The 18,882-nt window shown below is 45.7% G+C and overlaps 1 protein-coding gene across 3 annotated transcripts in view; it reads left to right on the top strand.

Moving 5' to 3' along the window:
• Positions 1 to 18,882, top strand: part of RARB (retinoic acid receptor beta) — a 184,349-nt gene that overhangs the window by 75,503 nt on the left and 89,964 nt on the right. For all 3 annotated transcript variants that reach the window (XM_060149512.1, XM_060149510.1, XM_060149511.1), the window contains exon 3: positions 2,205 to 2,346. In XM_060149512.1, coding sequence (XP_060005495.1) covers positions 2,235 to 2,346 — 112 coding nt within the window. In that variant the 5' untranslated portion in view covers positions 2,205 to 2,234. The remainder of the gene's footprint in view (positions 1 to 2,204; positions 2,347 to 18,882) is intronic.

Raw genomic sequence — 18,882 nt, 5'->3', positions numbered from 1 at the left:
AAGAGAATTGTTACTAACGGAGGTAAAAGTCACATCACAGTTGATGAGGTAAAACTCCTTGCTTGTAATACTCCTAGCAGCGTAGAGGCTTTTGTTGGGCAATGAGAAAAGACAGCAGGTTTACCCATCACTCACTCTGCAATCATCTCTGTCTTAACAAGCACCACTTAATTTTCCGTTCTCTGCAGAGCTGTGTGGGGAGATGGGTACGCAGAGAGGAGAAGCTGGGGGGAGACCCTGTGCTCATGGAGCCTGAAGTGTGATTTGTTTCATCAGTGTTTCCAAAAAAATCAGGATAAATTGCTTCTTTGGTCAAAATATAACTTTCCAAAAGTTAAAAAACAATACTTATTCAAATATGCAGTAAGCACGTGTTGAAGACTTATTTCACTCATTAATGAGGGAAACAGTCAGATGACAAAGCTGGTTCAAAGAAGGATATGAAAAAAATAGGTAGGGAGGGAGGTAGGCAGACAGACAGATAGGGTGATTGGAAAAAAGAATGCTGGAATAAGGTGGCAAAGTTAGACCCAACTGCTTAATGTCCTACAAGGCAATAAAACAATAATCTTTGGTTATATTTTAACCAGGCAGGAATCTTCGCACCTATACTAGGCACATAAGATTTATAAGTTACCAGTCTTCTACAGTCTTTACAGAGTCAAGGTCCAGTCAATAATAAACAGTAAGTCAAAGGAAGTTACATTTCCCGAGACCGTTGGATGACTTGTGTAAGTTTGTCAGTCAGTGCGGCGTATGCATTGCCCGAGGGAACTTCCTGCAATGATGGAAATATTCTGTACATGTGCTGCCCAGTGTGGTAGCCCCTGCACATGTGTAGCTGTTGAGCACTTGAAGGGATTAATCTCCAGAATTTACAAGCAGCTCATGAAGGTCAATATCAAAAAAAAACAAAAAAAAACAAAAAACCACAAACAACCCAATCAAAAAGTGGGCACCATTGTAAAGCAATTATACTCCAATAAAGATGTTAAAAAAAAAAAAGAAAAAGTGGGCAGAAGACCTACGTAGACATTTCTCCAAATAAGACATACAGATGACCAAAGAGGCACATGAAAAGATGCTCAACATCACTAGTTATTAGAGAAATGCAAATCAAACTACAATGAGGTATCACCTCACATAAGTCAGAATGGCCATCATCAAAAAGTCTACCAATAGTAAATGCTACAGAGGACGTGGAGAAAAGGGAACCCTCCTGCACTGTTGGTGGGAATGTAAATTGGTGCAGCCACTATGGAGGTGCCTTAAAAAAAAAAACCTAGAAATAGAGCTGCCATATGATCCAGCAATCCCACTCCTGGGCGTATATCTGGAGAAAAACATGGTTTGAAAGGATACGTGCACCCCAGTGTTCATTGCAGCACTGTTTACAGTAGCCAAGACATGGAAGCAACCTAAATGTCCATCCACAGGTGAATGGATAAAGACGATATGGTACATACATACAGTGCAATATTAACCATTAAAAAGAATGAAATAATGCCATTTGCAGCAACATGGATGGACCTGGAGATTATCATACTAATTTTATTTAATTTTCATTATTTAAATAGCCACACGTGATTCGTAGCTATCATATTGGACGTCACAGCTCCCACATGCCATTAAATGAGCAGACAATCATTTTTCTGCCTTGTTTCCAATCTTGGATAATATTTTTCTAAACACTTTGCAAATTAAATCGTGTTTTAAATATTATCACGAGAGCTAAATATGTAAAAGCATTTGGAGAAGACTCCTTTGGAAAGACCTAATTCTTTCACGAAGCATATAATTTCTTCTGCAAATGGAATGCTTCTCCTATTGGCTTTCTTGACAGTGGACTCACCTGATATTGTTCTGGCCAGCAAGGGAGCCACTTAGGAAGTTAAGCCTGTTTGGAGTGAACCCAACTCTGCATTATGTTTTCCAAGTGAATTCGCTTGGTATTCATTTTCTTTTAGCAAGATAATAACGGGCAAGTCCAGTTTTGATTAAAAGGGGCTTTCTGGTTTGCAGCAAAGGGAGAGAACTGACTATTCATATTTCACAAGGATTTTAAGGCTTAAATAAGTTAACTTTTCTGCTGCCATCACTTCATTACTCAGAACGAGCAGGCAATGCATTGATAAGGTTGGCTTTGATTTCTCATGAAGCTCAGTAGTTTTGCTTAATTTTCTCATCTTCTTGGTTGCTTGCAGGGGTTTTTCCGCAGAAGTATTCAGAAGAACATGATTTACACTTGTCACCGAGATAAGAACTGTGTTATTAATAAAGTCACCAGGAATCGATGCCAGTACTGTCGACTCCAGAAGTGCTTTGAAGTGGGAATGTCCAAAGAATGTAAGTGGAGTCTCCAAAAAATTCTTTTCTCTTTGCCTTATCTATAAATATGATTGCTCAGCCTCCAAAATCAAGTCGTGGAGGACGTCAGCGTGTGGAATTCAGACGTGACACGAGTGATAGTTTGCCAAGGGTAGGTGTCAACAGAGATGACATGGAAATAGAACGACCGTGGGGATTTTCAGATACAATTTGAGTGGCAGTTGGTGAAAAGGCAGGCGCTGGGTGTCGTGGACAGCAGGCTTGTATTCCAGAGCGGTTACTAACCAGCTCTGTGTCTCTGAGCCACTGGTAACTGGTCCTAGAGCCACATGGAGACTCTGTTTCCCCATCTCGACAGTAGGAATAGCGAGCTTTGCCTGTGTTGATGAGAATAAAACGAGGCGAGAGGCATGTGGTAATAATGTACGCTTTTTCAGAGGGTCCATCAACCATGGTAATAATGGACCCTTTTTTCAGAGGGGAGGGAGCGTAAAACTTTTGCTGTCGAAGAAACGTTTAGAAACTTGGCATGTTGGCATTTTTCCAAACTCGATTCAGCCCCACTCCTCCAAACAGTTATTCACTTGATTAATTCAGAAGAGAATATTTGAACAGATTAAAAATGAGTGGTCCGTAATCATCTGCTTGTGGGGCTTTGAATTATACATGCAGAGGACATATACAGGCAGAGTACATACAGCACCAAAAAATCACGAAGGGAACAAGAACGTGCCAGGCGCGTGGCCGGGCTCAGGCAGGTGTAAGGAAGACGCAGGGATGTGTGCCTGGTTGGGCGCTCAGTGGAATCGCTGCCCACCTGCCCCCACTGCGTCCTGACACTTGAGCATCTGAGTGGGGCACTGGGCGGGGCGCTCTGAGGGGCCCTGGAGATGCTAAGCCACGCCCACTGACCCCTACGAGGGTGAGACGAAAAGCCACAGTCCGACAGCGGGGTTTGAAGGCTTTATGTTGGTTAGACGCTCTTGGATTTTGGAACTGGGACGTGTGGCCATGGGAGCGAGGCCCCTGGAGCCGGGCAGGGCTTCCCTGAGAGTGCGCAGCTGGCCAACGGGAGCTCTGCTGGGAGCTCTGACTTGGGATGTTTCTTGGCGGCCTGCCCAGTGTCTTTCCTGCCCCTCGCCTTTCCTAACTCTGCCCAGGGTTTACATAGGCTTTTCTACGTCTTGGGTTTCTACCCCTCAGGGAAGACATCAGGGTTGGATCCATTCGTTTGACTCAAGCCAATCAGTATAACCTGTCCCAGCCATAGTCATTGGTTCATGGCGAACGTGTAACCTAGGCTGGTCCAGTGAGAATGAGTTCAAGACTCATGCTCGTGACCCATAAAAGGAAAAAAATGGTAAATCAGACTTCATCAAAATCAGAAAATGTCTGCTGTTCAAATGACACTGTGAAATTGATGACAAGCCAAGCCACAGACGAGGAGAAAATATTCACGAATCACATATCTGCTAAGGACTTATATGTAGAATGGAAAACCTCTGAAAACTCAATGATAAGGAAGGAAATAACCCAATTAAAAAACCAAAACTAGACTAAAATTCAAAATTGCCAAGATTATGAAAGACAGACAGACTGAGACATAACAGCTAAGTGCAAGGCATGATCCTGGTGACCCTGCAGTGGAGGAAAGCTACCTATAAAGGGCATTATTGGGACAGTTACTGAAATTCGAATATAGGTTGTCAATTAGAATATCACATTGAATCAACTTTGCATGTCCTGACTTTGATCACTGTGCTATTGTCACATAAGAGAATGTTCTTATTCTTGATATGTGCCACTAACTCTCCATGGTCCAAAAGGGCTGTGTGTGTGTGTGTGTGTGTGTGTGTGTGTGTGTGTGTGGAGAGAGAGAGAGAGAGAGAATGAAAGAGAGGAAGAAAACGTGACAGGATATTAAGACTTGTGAATCTGAGTGAAGGGATACACAGTGAAGGAGTTCCTTGAACTATTCTTGCAACTTTTGAGCAAATTTGAAATTGTATCAAAACAAAATGACTAAAACAAAAGACTCATGCTTAGAATATTGGGGCAGAAGTGTCCTGCCTTCTGATGCATGTGAACAAGGAGACGCGAGTGTTCTCCAGCCCCAAGGGAGGTCGGCTATAGGACAGAGCAGGCTCTGTGGATGGAAGAATGGAAAGACAGACAGAACTCGGGCCCTGACTGGCATCCCTGAGTTGCCGAACCCACCACCCCTGGAACCTCTGCCTCCGATGGTTTGCTTCTCTCTGCCAAGGACTCATGAAGGCAGTTGAGGCTGGGGTCTTATTCACAATTAAGGTCCCGATGAGCAAGCCTGGAGTCACCAGACAGGGATGCATGCTGGGTATGCCGTCCCTTCTGGGAGGGTCACTCCTCCAGGCGGTTCTGTTGCCCGCATCTCAGCCAGATCCTTTGATCCCCTCCAAACTTTAGAGCTATTGAATGACTCTTTCCTTCCAGATTGAGTTGGTGTAGTACATTCTTGGTTATCAAAGTACTCATAGCTTTGGGACTTTGAAATGGTAAATATTCATGGTGTGTGAAAAAGCATGATACCTAACTGTATGGTCTTAATTACATAAACATGGATGCTGAGTTGTGTAAATACAGAAACGAGACCTAGAGGGACACATCAAATGGTAAACTGCTCGGGATTACGGATGACTTTGTTTTTTGCTTCTTGTGTTTTTTGGTTTCCTATTATGCACATGTTAACTTTTAAGAAATAAATGTTATTTTAAAAACCTTTTTAAAAAAATCCATGAATGTGAAGCTTTGAAGCTAATCTTTACTTAGCTCAGTCCCCAAACCCTAGCACTAATGAGAAAAGCATGATATTGCCCTGAAGTAGGCAAATTGTTTATATGTATAAGCGAGACTCACAGGATTATCCCCCCAACTCCCCATTTTTGGTCTGACGTTCTGTAGATGTGGATGTTGCACTGCAGTTCTGTGGGAGAATTTCAGTTCAGGCTAAAATTATAAATGAGTAAGCCAGATGTGGGCTCGGGGTAAATCAGTACTTTTGCATTTATTTTGCGTGGGCTGGAGACCCATTTCCTGCTTACATTACTTAAAACCCATATCCTGCTTCTCTGTAAAAACTGGAAGGTTGGTTGCCAATTAAAAAAAATAATGTTTACACCCACAGGAGAACTCTAGTTTCAACCCTCAAGGAACTTGTCACCTTAATTAGATTTAAAAATATAGAAATGGGAAGAAAATGGGATCATTATGCCCAAGTAAACAAAAATAAATATATTTTCTTCAGAAGGAAATTGAAGGGGAAGAAATAGCCACTTGGAGTACAGTGACCGAGAGTCTAATAGAACATTTTAAAAGTTGAAACAGAAGGAAGCAGGAAGATATGAGAATCACTCATCAATTATACCCCAGTACCCACCACTGAAACAAACCCAGGAGTAACAGAGACTCATAGGATGGTGGAGCATATGAGAATCACTCATCAATTATACCACAGTACCCACCACTGAAACAAACCCAGGAGTAACAGAGACTCATAGGACGGTGCAGCTGAAAACGGATCTTAGAGACTGATTTTCACTCACCTCTCTCCTTTGACATACGAGTACACCAGGACCCAGAAAGGTGAAACGCTCTTCCCAGCAAATCCCCAACTGGCTAAAGACAGAACCAAGCTTACAGTTCACATCTGCCACCTCTGCTCGCCATGCTTCCTTTGCAGCACCAAGATTAGCAAGGTTTGCATTCCACTGGGGCCAGAGGTCATGTCACTTCACGAGTATGTATCAGAACCCTTTGGACGCAAGGGACAGAGAACCCAGCTCCAACCTGACATAAGCTAAAAAATCAACACATGTCACTGGATGACACGACTGGATCCAAAGGCTCACGTTTGTTTTGGGGGCATTCTCATCGTTCCTCTTCATTTCTCAGAGCTGGTTTGTTGTTGTTTTTTTTTTTTTGCTGTGTTGGTTTTGTTTCTGGGAAGATTTTCCAAATGGCCAACCAATGGCCTACCCGGCAGAAAGAGAGGGCCTCAGATCCTCTGTGAATGCAGGACTTTGGGGTGTTGGGGGCTGAATATGGTGATTGGCTAGTTTGGGATCGTGTGCCCTGCTCCGGACCCACCCAAACCACAAGAGCCAAGGGTGTGGAAGAAGTGTTTCTCGGTGGGAAACCAGAAAGTCAGGAGGCAGAAACAACTTCGTGTTCCCCACGAAATATCGTCTCACAGCGCTGTTCCCAGTACGTTCTTATTCTTTATGCTGCAGGGGAAAAGAAAGAAAGAAACCTGAGAATCATCCCATGGTAGCCGCTAACATAGACGCGGTGTTTTCTATGGGCCAGGCACTGCATTAACCTCTTGTAATACTTCATACCATTTGATCCTCATAGCAACCCTGTAAGGTAGGTTAGTTATAATTCCTCTCTCCCTCCTTTCCAGCAAGATGTGGAAGCTGAGGCACAGAGAGGTTAACTTACTCAAGGTAACACGGTTGGTAAGGTGCAGCCCTGGGATCTGGGCCCAGGGAGCAACATATACTGCATGCCGTAAAAAGCAGTCTTGAAAACTCTGGGTTTTATTGCCAGTGGTTAATAAAACAATAATTACACTCCTTGCTACGTATTAGAGATGTACGCCCTGGAAAATCATGTGCAAATTTAATTTTCATAGATCACATTTGGTTTTAAAAGTATAAGGGGATGTACTGGTAAAAGAAATCCTTTATTGTGTGTCCCGTCAGCAAAGCATGATTATTTCTTCATTTTTCTGTTCTGTAAATGCTGGTGGGTATGCCTTATATTTTCCAAGGGCTTTGTACAGTAGGGGAACCTTTTTTGTGGAGGAGTAGCTCTTTGTCAGACCATGGGATTTGAAAGCGGTAACAGTAAGGGGGAAAAAATCGATTTTCAGCTGCATTCTAAAAGCAGTACAAAAATTTATGAAGAACTTGGGGAGGAAGCAAAGGAAGTAACACGACTCCCAAGTTGAGTGATGAGCTTCTGCTGGCGGGCGGGAGGCTTGTAACCGTGTCAGGCAAGGAAAGTGTGTAGCAAAGCCCTGAAGTAGGAACAAGGAAAAAAGGATCAACAGTAAATGAAGACACAAAATTTGGGATCGTCAGTGAGCTATGCAGACAAGCTTATGTCCGTGATGGGGAGGGAGCCAGTTGAGACCATGCTGCTTGGAGACCACAGGAGCTGACCACACGCATTTGAGTCAGTTACGGAAATCCCAGCGATCGTTCAAGTCTTTCAGCCAGCGATCCTCAGACTTTTAAAAAAGGGTCCAGTAGAAAATGTTTCGGCTTCGTGGGCCGTATGACGTCTGTCTCGGTTCCTTAACTCCGCCGTGGTAGCACAAACGCGGCAGTAGAAAATACGTGGACAAAGGGGATCTGCCTGTGTGCCGGTACATCTTTACTTACAAAACAGGTGTAGGGCTGGGTCTGGCCCCAGGCTTGCAGGGGCTCCCCCAGCGGTGACCTCACCCCCAGCTCGCCCCCGCCCACCGTCCCCGGCTTTCCTCCGACGGACCGTCACCCAGCTTCCAGCTGCCCTGGAGCCTGAGGACCCGTGAGCCTCACAGCTGCACTCTCCGGCAAAGGCTGTTCCCTGGGGTTGGGTTTCCACTCGTTTGTCCGAGGAACTGCAGGAGTTTGCTGAGATGCCATTTGCTCTTGGAAGCCGCCCCCGGACCCCACCCCACACTCCCGGCAGAGTTATGCACTCTTCCCCCTGCGCTCCCGCGGGGCTCTGGACATACGTCCAGGAACCACAAGCTTATAGCGCGAGGCTCCCTGGCTTGATTATAAACTCCTGAACGGCAAGCGTCCTGTCTTCCTCACCTTGTAGGCCGAGAAGCTAGCATGATGCTTTCCTCAGCGAAGTCAGAGTGGCCAAGTGGTTTCTTTACTTATTTATTTATTCTTTATTGGAGAATGATTGATTTACCGTGTTGTGTGAGTTTCAGGTGTACAGCAAAGTGACTCAGTTATACATATACACATGTCCACTCTTCTTAAGACTCTTTTCCCATATGGGCCATTACAGAGTGGAGTGTTGGTTCCCTGTGCTCTGCAGCAGATCCTTATTAGTTATCTATTTTATATATAGTAGTGTGTATATGTCAGTCCCAGTCTCTCAATTTATCCCTCCCCCGACGCTTACCCCGCCCCCCCCCGTAACCATAAGTTTATTTTCTACATCTGTCACTCTATTTCCGTTATGTAAATAAGTTCATTTGTACCGTTGTTTAGATTCCACATATAAGGGATGGGTGGTATTTGTCTTTCTCTGTCTGACTGACTTCACTCAGTGTGATAATCTCTAGGTCCTTCCATGTCACTGCACATGGCATTATTTCATTCTTTTTTATGGCTGAGTAATATTTCAGTGTATATGTATACCACATCTTCTTTATCCATTCCTCTGTGGATGGACATTTAGGTTGCTTCCACGTCTTGGCTATTGTAAACAGTGCTGCAGTGAACATTGGGGTGGATGTATATTTTCGAATTATAGTTTTGTCTGAGTATATGCCCAGCAGGGGGATTGCTGGATCATATGGTAGCTCTATTTTCAGTTTTTTAAGGAACATCCGTACTATTCTCCATAGTGGCTGCACCAATTTACATTCGTACCAACAGTTTACTAGGGTTCCCTTTTCTCCACACCCTCTCCAGCATTTACTGTTTGTAGACTTTTTGATGGTGGCCATTCTGACCGGTGAGAGGTGAGATACCTCATTGTAGTTTTGATTTGTATTTCTCTAATACTTAGCGATGTGGCTGTATTAAGAGATGACCAAACCCAGCATCTCCCTAGCTTTACATCGTGAAAAGTTGTCAGTCACAGAGCCTTTCTGGGTATAGCTATTCAGCTGTCACTCACTCACTTCTCTGCTCCGGGCCCAGAACAAGTTATGCACCTTCTCTGGGGCTGTGTTTTCTACCTGGATGCGAGGAGCATTACTGTTGACTGACAGCCTGGGTGTGATGTGAGAACTGATGCTTTTCATCCTGTTTAGACAACAGTGTTTCGTCAGTCAGCTGCCTCTTGCCAGTTGCCTGTCCTGGAAGACGTCAGATCTTCTAGTGTGTTTGCTGGGCAGACTGTTCAGCTGAGCAGGCATCCTGTGTGACTGTGCACGAAAGGCCCAGTGAAGGTGGAGAGGCTGAGATGGACAAGGGGTGGCCGTGGGATTGCGGCTCCCTTTTGCCAAACCTTGGTGATAACGACCAAGGTTCTTGGCCTCCTCAATCAGTAGAAATTTACTAGAGGCCAGACAAGAAATCCAGGCAAGGCTTTATTGGGGCCCCTGCTGCAGCAGAGGGGAGCGAGAACAAGTAACAGGTTCCCTCGCTCACTTGCCCCCTGAGTGGGGGGCGAGCTGGTTCCTTATATGGGATGAGGGTAGGGGTGGGGCCAGAGGTGTGGCTTAGGTGGTCTGCCCGCCCCTTTGGTGGTGCTGAGTGCACGGGACATGCGCAGTGCCCTGCTTTCGCTCCAGGCTCTTCCGAAGTGGCAGCTGGGTTTTGGGTCTTTTTGTATCTTGTACATAATTTTTTCCCAGCTGTGCATGCACACAGCTATTTTTAGTCCCTTATAGTTTCTTTGTATTTTGTTGCTGGAGCAGAGTTTGTCCAGGTGCAAGCCCTGCAGCAAAGGGTCCCAGGTCCCAGGTCCCAGCCTGTCTCATTGTCAGTGAAGTTGCTCACAGACAAAAGGCAGAGGTGCAGGAACAGGCTGGACTTGGGGGAGGAGAGTGGGACATGAGAACTAGCCTGAACGAAGGCTCGTGAGCTGTGATGAAGGGGGAATTGTGGTCCCTGGTGCCTTTAACATATGCCGGGTTCCCTGAGCCTCTGGCCTTCAGGTTGGGCGCCCTCCACCAGTGTCTGTAACAAAAGATGTTAGGGAAGGTACTGAGGCTGTCACCCCCTTCTACTTCTTCTTTCCTTTCTCAAAATCGCTGGCTTTTAATTTACAAAGGACCCTCTTTACATTCTCTTTGAGCTTATATTTATGTAATCCATGCCTTTGAGTGGTAGGCAAAACACGTCTTTTGATTTTGTGTGAGAATGCTCTTCGGTGTTTATTTCACAGCATTTTTTTTTACTATGACAGTTTCATAAGTGTTTTTGTAGAATAGAGCAATTGAATAATCTCTGAATTTAAGAGTCCCTAAGCACTCATTGACAACTTCTCATTTGGGGCATATTGAGCTTAAAAACGGCTTTTTATAAAGTCTCTAAATTCCGATTTATACTTTAGATGTGACTGTCCCCATGGGTGGGTTGGATGCCATTAATGTGCTTTGTACGGACACTTAGATACTTCCACCAGAGGCTTTTGTTGTTCTCTGTTTCTCTCATTTCCCCTTTAGTGTTAAACTTACATTAAAACAAACCTTTTGGATTAAAGGCACTTAACCTCAGTTAAAATCACTTTTCTTGGTGCACAAATTATATTGATGTGCTCGTTGGTTCTATGGCCGGATTTTACTGGCTTAATAACGAGGAGATTCATATTGTCGGTTGCCTTGTGTACTTGGAAAATTACATAAAAATCATCATCAGGTCACGTAATGTCTCTCTAATTTCAGTTTATTTCTTCATTTGTTCCCATGTCGTAGCCCATTACTGTGTTTCTGAAGCTCACTGTGATCATTTTGTTCTGTTCAGCAGAGATGCAGCATTAACCCTGCCTTCCCCCCGCCACACACAAATCCCCAAAAAGCCCCTCCCCCCCAGCCCCGAATTAAATGAAAGACTAGAAACTTTATATTTTTATACTTAAAAACGTCATGGAAGCTGGAAAATAAAAATCTGCTGCCCCATTCCACTGACCACATGTTCATGTTTTCCCACATGTGTCCAAGAGATTAAAAAAAAAAACCCACCACCAACAGACTGCCTTTGGGCACCTGCAGGCGGTGATGTCCGTGCCGCCGCGGGGCTTGCAGCCCCTTAGCACTCAGGCTGCAAAAGAAGTATTCAGGTTCCTGCAGCTTTACGAACACATCATCTCCCCACAGCCTGGAAGGGGCACGCTGGGCACGTTCTCACCTTAGAAAAAGGAGACGTTTCCATTATGCAGCAGGACAGAGCAGAGGAAGGAACAAAGGGCTCTGAAGGGAGCCTGAGCTGGTTCGAATCCGGCCCTGCTCTCGAGCTGTCTCGTCTTGGGCAGGACGCGTGCTTTTGCTGCAGGGCCCGAGCTGAGCCCCAGCGTGGGCAGCCTTGCTGGCGGGTCTCGTGCCTCGGACGCTTCCTGGCACATGGTTGGTTCTACATAAAGGACACCTGTTCTCTTGGGTTCTTCCTCTGCTGCTGACACAGGCTCTGTTCTCTGCTGTCGCTGTCACAGCTGGTTGTTATTTTAATAACTACCGCCTTGGTCCTCCTTCAGGAGGCAAGTGAAGGGCGGAGGCTCTGTTCGTGTTGAATTGTTTATGATGCTGCGGTTTAGATGTATGGCCCCGAATATTATGTCACAGCATTCAGAAGAAAGCTTGCAGACATAGTTTCCAAAATAAATATCCCCCTTCCTTGGCTACTGTAAACTTCGAGGCAGGTGGCTCATCTGCCCGGAGATGCTGGGACATGTAATCAGAGAACGGGACAGGATCTTGGCGACCTGGAACCCTACTCCATGGGGAAAGCTGAACTAGGGTGTTGGAAAGGATGCTTTCCTGCATCGTCAGCTCAAGGTGAGGCCTTGCGGTCTCTCGGGAGGTGCCAAACCCAAGCCAAATTTCCCCCGACGCAAAGCCCCCTCCCTCCCAGCATCCTCCTTGTTTTGCCCACGTGGCACCTTCCATCTCTCTGCATTATTTTTTTAAAGATTTTTTTGATGTGGACCATTTTTAAAGTCTTCATTGAATTTGTTACAATATTGCTTCTGTTTTAGGTTTGGGGATTTTGGCCGCCGCGAGGCGTGAGGGTTCTTAGCTCCCCGATCAGGGATCAAACCCGCACCCCCTGCATTGGAAGGCGAAGTCTTAACCACTGGACCGCCGGGGAAGTCCCTCTCCAAATCCTCTGTTTGGGACTTTGTGGCCTGCCTTTCCCCTGGATCCATCATCTCCTTTCTTCCAACCAAATCTTATCACCTTTCGGCCTCTACCACGGCACTGCCTTTGCCGTCAGCCATGTGGGTGATACGAGCACAAAGCGCTTTACCCACAGCAGGGTCTCCCAAGACTTAGGGTCATCCCATGTGCTGGGTGGGGCAGGAATAGTATTCTGATCCTCCGTGTTCCTGAGATTCAGAGAGGCTGATCCCTGCCTAAGTCACGGTGCTGGCTTCAGCCCACGGGCCCAGTTCCAGCCCCTGGATCTTTTCAAGCTTCACTTCACTTCTCTAACAGTAAAGTTCTCATGTACATTTAATGTTACAAAGTTTTCTGTATCTTCACCCATCTCTGTTCCCAAGGCACATATTCTATCGTTTACATATATGATTTGATTTGATGTATGTACTAGTTTAATACAGTATTTCCCCTAGTGTAAACTCTGCCCACAGTGATGTGAAACATAATTTAGGGAGTGCTGAATAATATCAAATCATACGGTGGTAAAGTTATTCCCTTTTCAGTCAATATTCATTCAGTCTTTTTATTGCCAGGGAGAAAATCCGAGTTTGTTGCTGGTACCCCCTTAATGAACACCTCATGAACCTTTGCTCCCCACTGTTTTTAATAGAGAGGACAGGCAACTGTCCCTAGTGAGAAGTTGTATTTATTTCAGAGGTGTGCAAACTTTCTTAAGTGTCCAGATAGGACACATTTTATGCTCTGCAGACCACTGGGTATTAGTTGCCTCAATTGCAGCGTGGAAGTTTTATGAAGGAGCATGGCTTTGTCCCAGTAAAACTTTATTTACAAACAGAGGCAGTTGACCTGAAAATGCTGTCTGTGTTTTACTCTTACCTCCTATTTATGGCCAGTGCTACTAGTTTCCCCCGTGTAGTGGTAAAATCAAGTTCTCTAAAATTTATCTAACCAAAAAAGTAATTTAGGCAGAAATCATCAGAGGGTACTGGCCTGTGAGCATGTGAAAAACCGTGAAGGTAGGTGTGGACTGAAGTTGGAGAAACGGTGGCTTTCTGTGTCAGCTGGTCAAGTGTTCTTGCACCTCGACAGGAACAGAACAGCATCCGGGCAGCTTTGGCCCCTCCAGGGCCCTGGGCCTTGCTAGTTGGTCTGGATCCCCCTGACCTCCCTCTGTCCAGCCCTCTCCCCACCCCGAGCTGCCCCCCCACCCCGAGTGGAATGTATGGGCCCTGCTTTGCTTGCATCCTTGGGTTCGTCCTGTCCTGGTGCAAGGAGGGGGTCGGTAATGGGTGGATCCGCGGCGGTGGGATTTCAAGCATCCAGACACCTGGAGCGGCAGCGGGAGACGCCAGGGAGGCCGCCAGGGCGGTTTACTCGCGTCCCTGCCTCTGAAGAGCAGCATCGTGGCGGGAGAACTGACGCGAGGGGCAGCTGCGGTTCAAGCCTCAGCCCAGCCCTTGCTTAGCTCTGTGCCATCTCGGGCAGGTTATCTCACATGTCTGTGCCTGAGCTTCCCCGTCTGTAACACAGAGACAATCGTAGTACCTCCCTCAGATGGCTACTGTGAGGACAAACGGATTAATCCCTGGCCAGGACTAAAGACATTCCTCAGCTAAGTGTTGGCCCTTGGTACTCGCACCCTGCTACGGTAATGACCCAGCCCAGCCCCCGGAGAGCAGCCCGTGTGATCATCAGTGTGGCCTCAGTGTCTGTACAGGACAGCTGACACACCTCCCAGCCCAGCGGTTCATTTACTCAGAGCAAGGGGCACCCTTCGATGCGACATCTGTCCTTGCCGCTCAGAGCCAGCCCCTTAAAGCAGAGCGCTGGCATGAGCCCGGTGATCCTGTGCCAGGAGCCACGGCCCTTCGCCACCTGCAGAATCAGCTCCCTGTGAATCGGCGTGGGCGACTCCGTACACACAGGCACTCAGCCTGCCCGCCCGCCCCGTGCTGGCCTCTTGTCCTGCTCCCCAAAGACCCCCACGTGAGCTGCCTCGGGCGGTACTGTCCCCGCATTCCTCCCGCTCTGTGCTAGCCCACCTCCCTCCTAAGTGTGCCCGTACGCTCCTCCAACAGCAGGGGCAGGTGGGGGGCGTTCTCACCTCCCCACAGTGTGACATGCTGGCGGCACCTCTGTTGGGTGACTTTCAATGTCAAACTTGTTTTGAGTTCAGGAGGTAGGTATGTGTGTGTGTGTGTGTGTGTGTGTGTGTGTGTGTGTGTGTGTGTGTGTGTTTGTGTGTGAGAGAGAGAGAGAGAGGGAAGGAAAGAGAACAACAGGTGTTCCCTACACGGGCTGGGAGCATCCTGAGGACAGGCACAGAGTCTTACTTGGGTCTTCAACTTAATGCCTTGTATTTAATAGCTAGTTCTGGAATGGATTAGAAGCAAAGGGTACTTGAGAAGTGGAGATTCTGAATCAGGAACTTTGATCTTCCCAAGAGCTAGAGAATTTGAATCAATATACAGATATATTGAGCCTGGTTTCCCTTTTTCTTTTGCCCCCTCCCCTAATTCGCACCCCATAAATACTAGCCTACTGGCCCTTTCATGACACGGAAGTCTTGATATCGTATGTTCCACGGTGGATGCAACCAGATAGAGCTTGTAAATAGGTCCTAACAGAGAAGATTTGCTTTCTCTCAAAACTGTACACACCTAGACACCATATTTCATCCAATCTATAATTTGTTAAGGTGCACTATAATTTTATGTACCGCTAAAAGGAAAATAGCGCTAATTAAACTAAGACACAGCAAAGATTGTAAGACAGGTGGCAATTTCAGAGAGAGAGAGAAAGAGAGGGAGAAACCAGATCTCAGCCCTGTAAGAAAAGGAAGCGTCTCACATTCTAGGCTGGAAATACCCTATGTTTTCATCTGGAGCTATTTTTCATTCTGCTTTAAATAGATATTGATGGTGAAACCTCAGTGCCCAAAGACAATCCCCAGCACAGAGAGCTGGCTGAGTGAGTATGCAAGTCCTTCTAAAATAGCCAGCAGAGAGCCCTTTGTTTGGAAACAAATGTCTCTGTGAAAATAGCAACCCGAGATTCGCCTGCAGCCCCTGCGTTCTGGGTGATGAGCGTGGCCCTTTAAGTGTCCTCTCCCCGTGACAGCAATTCTCTGGAGGGTGGCCATCTAAATTGCTCCATAAATCCACGCACACAGTTCAGTCTGGAATTTGCTCTTCCTGGAGTGGGATTGAGCACTTCAACCAGTCTGCCATCGCAGAGTATTAACTATCACAATTAGGTTACTTCTCCCTTTAATACTGGAAAACAAAGAGTTGCTGTGATCTGATTGACTGGATTGATAGAGACAGGTGTCTTTTTAGTGCCGGCACGGAGGAGAGAGCGCTCTGTTTCCTCAGAGAAGGGATGTCTTTGCCCCAGATTCACACTTGACTGTTCTAACACTTCACTTCACCAATATAATGTACGTCCGTGATTAAAAAAAAATTCTGATTGTTTTATTTTCAAAATGATTTTAGGACAGAAATGTCCTGTTTTGATGTTGGAGGATGCAAGTCCCACCTTTTTCTTGGCTTGTTTCTTTTGGAGGTGTTCAACAACATAGTGGGGTCAGACTTATAAACAGTATTTTGATTCAGCAGCATAGTTTAAACCTTAAAATAGAACAGAGGAATTTCACTGGTGTTTCAAAATAGACACACTCAGGAGGCAGTCATGATACAGTGCTTCCAAAGGAAAAGATAAAAGTTGCTTCTAGGACTTCCCTGGTGGCACAGTGATTAAGAGTCCGCCTGCCAATGCAGGGGACATGGGTTCAAGCCCTGGCCCGGGAAGATCCCACGTGCCGCGGAGCAACTAAGCCTGTGCGCCACAACTACTGAGCCTGTGATCTAGAACCCGTGAGCCATAACTACTGAGCCTGCGAGCCACAACTACTGAGCCCGTGAGCCACAACTACTGAAGCCCGCACACCTAGAAACTGTGCTCCGCAACAAGAGAAGCCACCGCAGTGAGAAGCCCACGTGGTGTAACGAAGAGTAGCCCCCGCTCACCGCAACTAGAGAAAGCCCGCCCGTGGCAATGAAGACGCAACACAGCCAAAAATAAATAACTAAATAAATCTTTTAAAAAAAGTTGCTTCTAGTAAACGCTGTCAACTCCGGGATTTAATGAGGACAGGCAGAGAATCAAGTGTAAACTGTAGTGCTTGAAGGATTCCCACTTTGTGTCCTGGAAGTGGGGGGACAAAGCGCCAGAGCAACTTTGAATGGAAACTTGGCTGTGGCACCCTTGGACTTTGAGCTTTCAGAGACGTGAAAATACGCAGCTCCGAGTGTACTCCTGCCCCCAGGAAGGGGGCATCGGGACCTCCTCCTGTCTCCTGGGCCTGAGGCAGCACTTGGAGAGGGCCTTACCCACGTCCCCAGGTTGATGACGGGATCCGGGGCTACAGAACGCAAACCCCAGTGTGTTTTTGCAAATAGTGCCTTTTCTGTGGCTCTGCGTTCCCGAATAATAGAATTTTATGTCCATCGAATTGAAGAGCGGTGCTTTACTCCACCAGGAAGGCTTGCACTCCACCGTTCATTGCAGCACTTGCAGCACCGTTCACTGCAGCGTAGCCAAGACATGGAAGCAACTTAAATATCCATCGACAGATGGATGGATAAAGAAGATGTGGTACATGTATACAATGGAATCAGCCATTCAAAAGAATGAAATAATGCCATTTGCAGCAACATGAACGGACCTAGAGATTGTCATACTGAGTGAAGTAAGCTGGACAGAGAAAGACAAATATCATATATCGGATATATGTGGAATGTAAAAAATGGTACACAGGAACTTATTTACGTAACAGAAGCAGAGTGACAGATGTAGAAAATAAACTTATGGCTACCGGGGGGTAAGAGTGGGGGAGGGATAAATTGGGAGATTGGGACTGACATATATATATCACTATATATAAAATAGATAACTAATAAGGACTTACTGTATAGCACAGGGAACTCTACTCAATACTCCATAATGACCTATATGGGAAGAATCTAAAAAAAAGAGTGGATATATGTATATGTGTAACTGAGTCACTTTGCTGTACACCTGAAATGAACACAACATTGTAAATCAACTATACTCCCATAGTAATAATAAAAATAAATAAATAAAAAGGAGTAACAATACCAAGTATTGGCGAGATGTGAAGCAGCTGAACTCTCATACGGGGCTGGTGGAAGTCAAAGTCAAGCCAAAGTTTGGAAAACTGTTTGTCAGTATCTGCTAATGGTAAACATACCGGTGTGACCCAGGGATCCCACTCCTGGGAAGAGCCTCAGGAGAAGTGAGTGCATGGCCTCCCAAAATACACATACGAATGTTCACAGCGGCTTCATGCATGAGAGCCCCAAGGTGGAAGCAGCCCCTGTGTTCATCAGCAGTAGAATGTGTAAACAAATTGGGACCTATTCAAATAATGGAAGACGCATAGCAATAAGAAAAGGAACTAATGACTAGTAAGTGAGACAGCATGGGTGAATCTCACAGACACAAGGTTGAATAAAAGGACTCAGAATAAAAGAGAATACTCTGGATAGTTCCATCTGGATAAAGATCTTAAATGAACGAAATTAATCCAGGTGCTAGAGGTGACAGTGGTGGTCACCCCAGGACTCTTGTGGATGCTCGATGTCCTAAACATTGATTGGGTGTGTACATAGCTGTACGTGTATTGTTTTACCTCCATCACAAAGAAAAACAGGCTGAAATGCGGAAGTAGGGTTGGAGAGGGCCCTGGATGGCCAATCCTTCCTGTGCATAGAGACATTATCGCAGATGAGAAGTGTAACGGCCTCTTCTTAGAAGCAACCTACGTGTCCATCGACAGAGGAGTGGATAAAGAAGATGTGGTATCAATACACATACACAATGGAATATTACCCAGCCATAAAAAGAATGAAATCATGCCATTTACAGCAACATGGATGAGCCTAGAGACTATCAAACTGAGTGAAGTAAGTCAGAGAAAGACAAATACCATATGATATCACTCACATGGAATCTAATTTTGTAAAAATGACGTAAATGAACTTATTTACAAAACAGAAACAGACTCACAGATTTCAAAAACAAACTTATGGTTACCAAAGGGAAAACGTGATAGGGGGAGGGCTAAATGAGGAATTTGGGATTAACATATACACAGTAATAAATATAAAATAGATAACCGACAAGGACCTACTGTATAGCACAGGGAACTCTGCTCGATATTCTGTATTAACCTATATGGGGAAAGAATCTGAAAAAGAATGGATATATGTATATGTATAACTGAATCGCCTATCTGTACACCTGAAACTAACACAACATTATAAATCAACTCCAAGATGAAATAAAAAACAAAAAGGAGAAGAAGAATCCTCCGCCCTATAAGACACTAACGTTTCTTCAGGAGTTGTTTAGGCCTCTCTGCCTTTGCCTTTTCCTCCAATTTGGGACCTTTTTCACTTGCAGCTCTGAACACTTCT

This window comes from Lagenorhynchus albirostris, chromosome 5 (genome assembly GCF_949774975.1).
Source record: "Lagenorhynchus albirostris chromosome 5, mLagAlb1.1, whole genome shotgun sequence".
In the NCBI taxonomy this organism is placed as follows: Eukaryota; Metazoa; Chordata; class Mammalia; order Artiodactyla; family Delphinidae; genus Lagenorhynchus; species Lagenorhynchus albirostris.
This window is presented reverse-complemented; position numbering and strand designations above follow the sequence as displayed.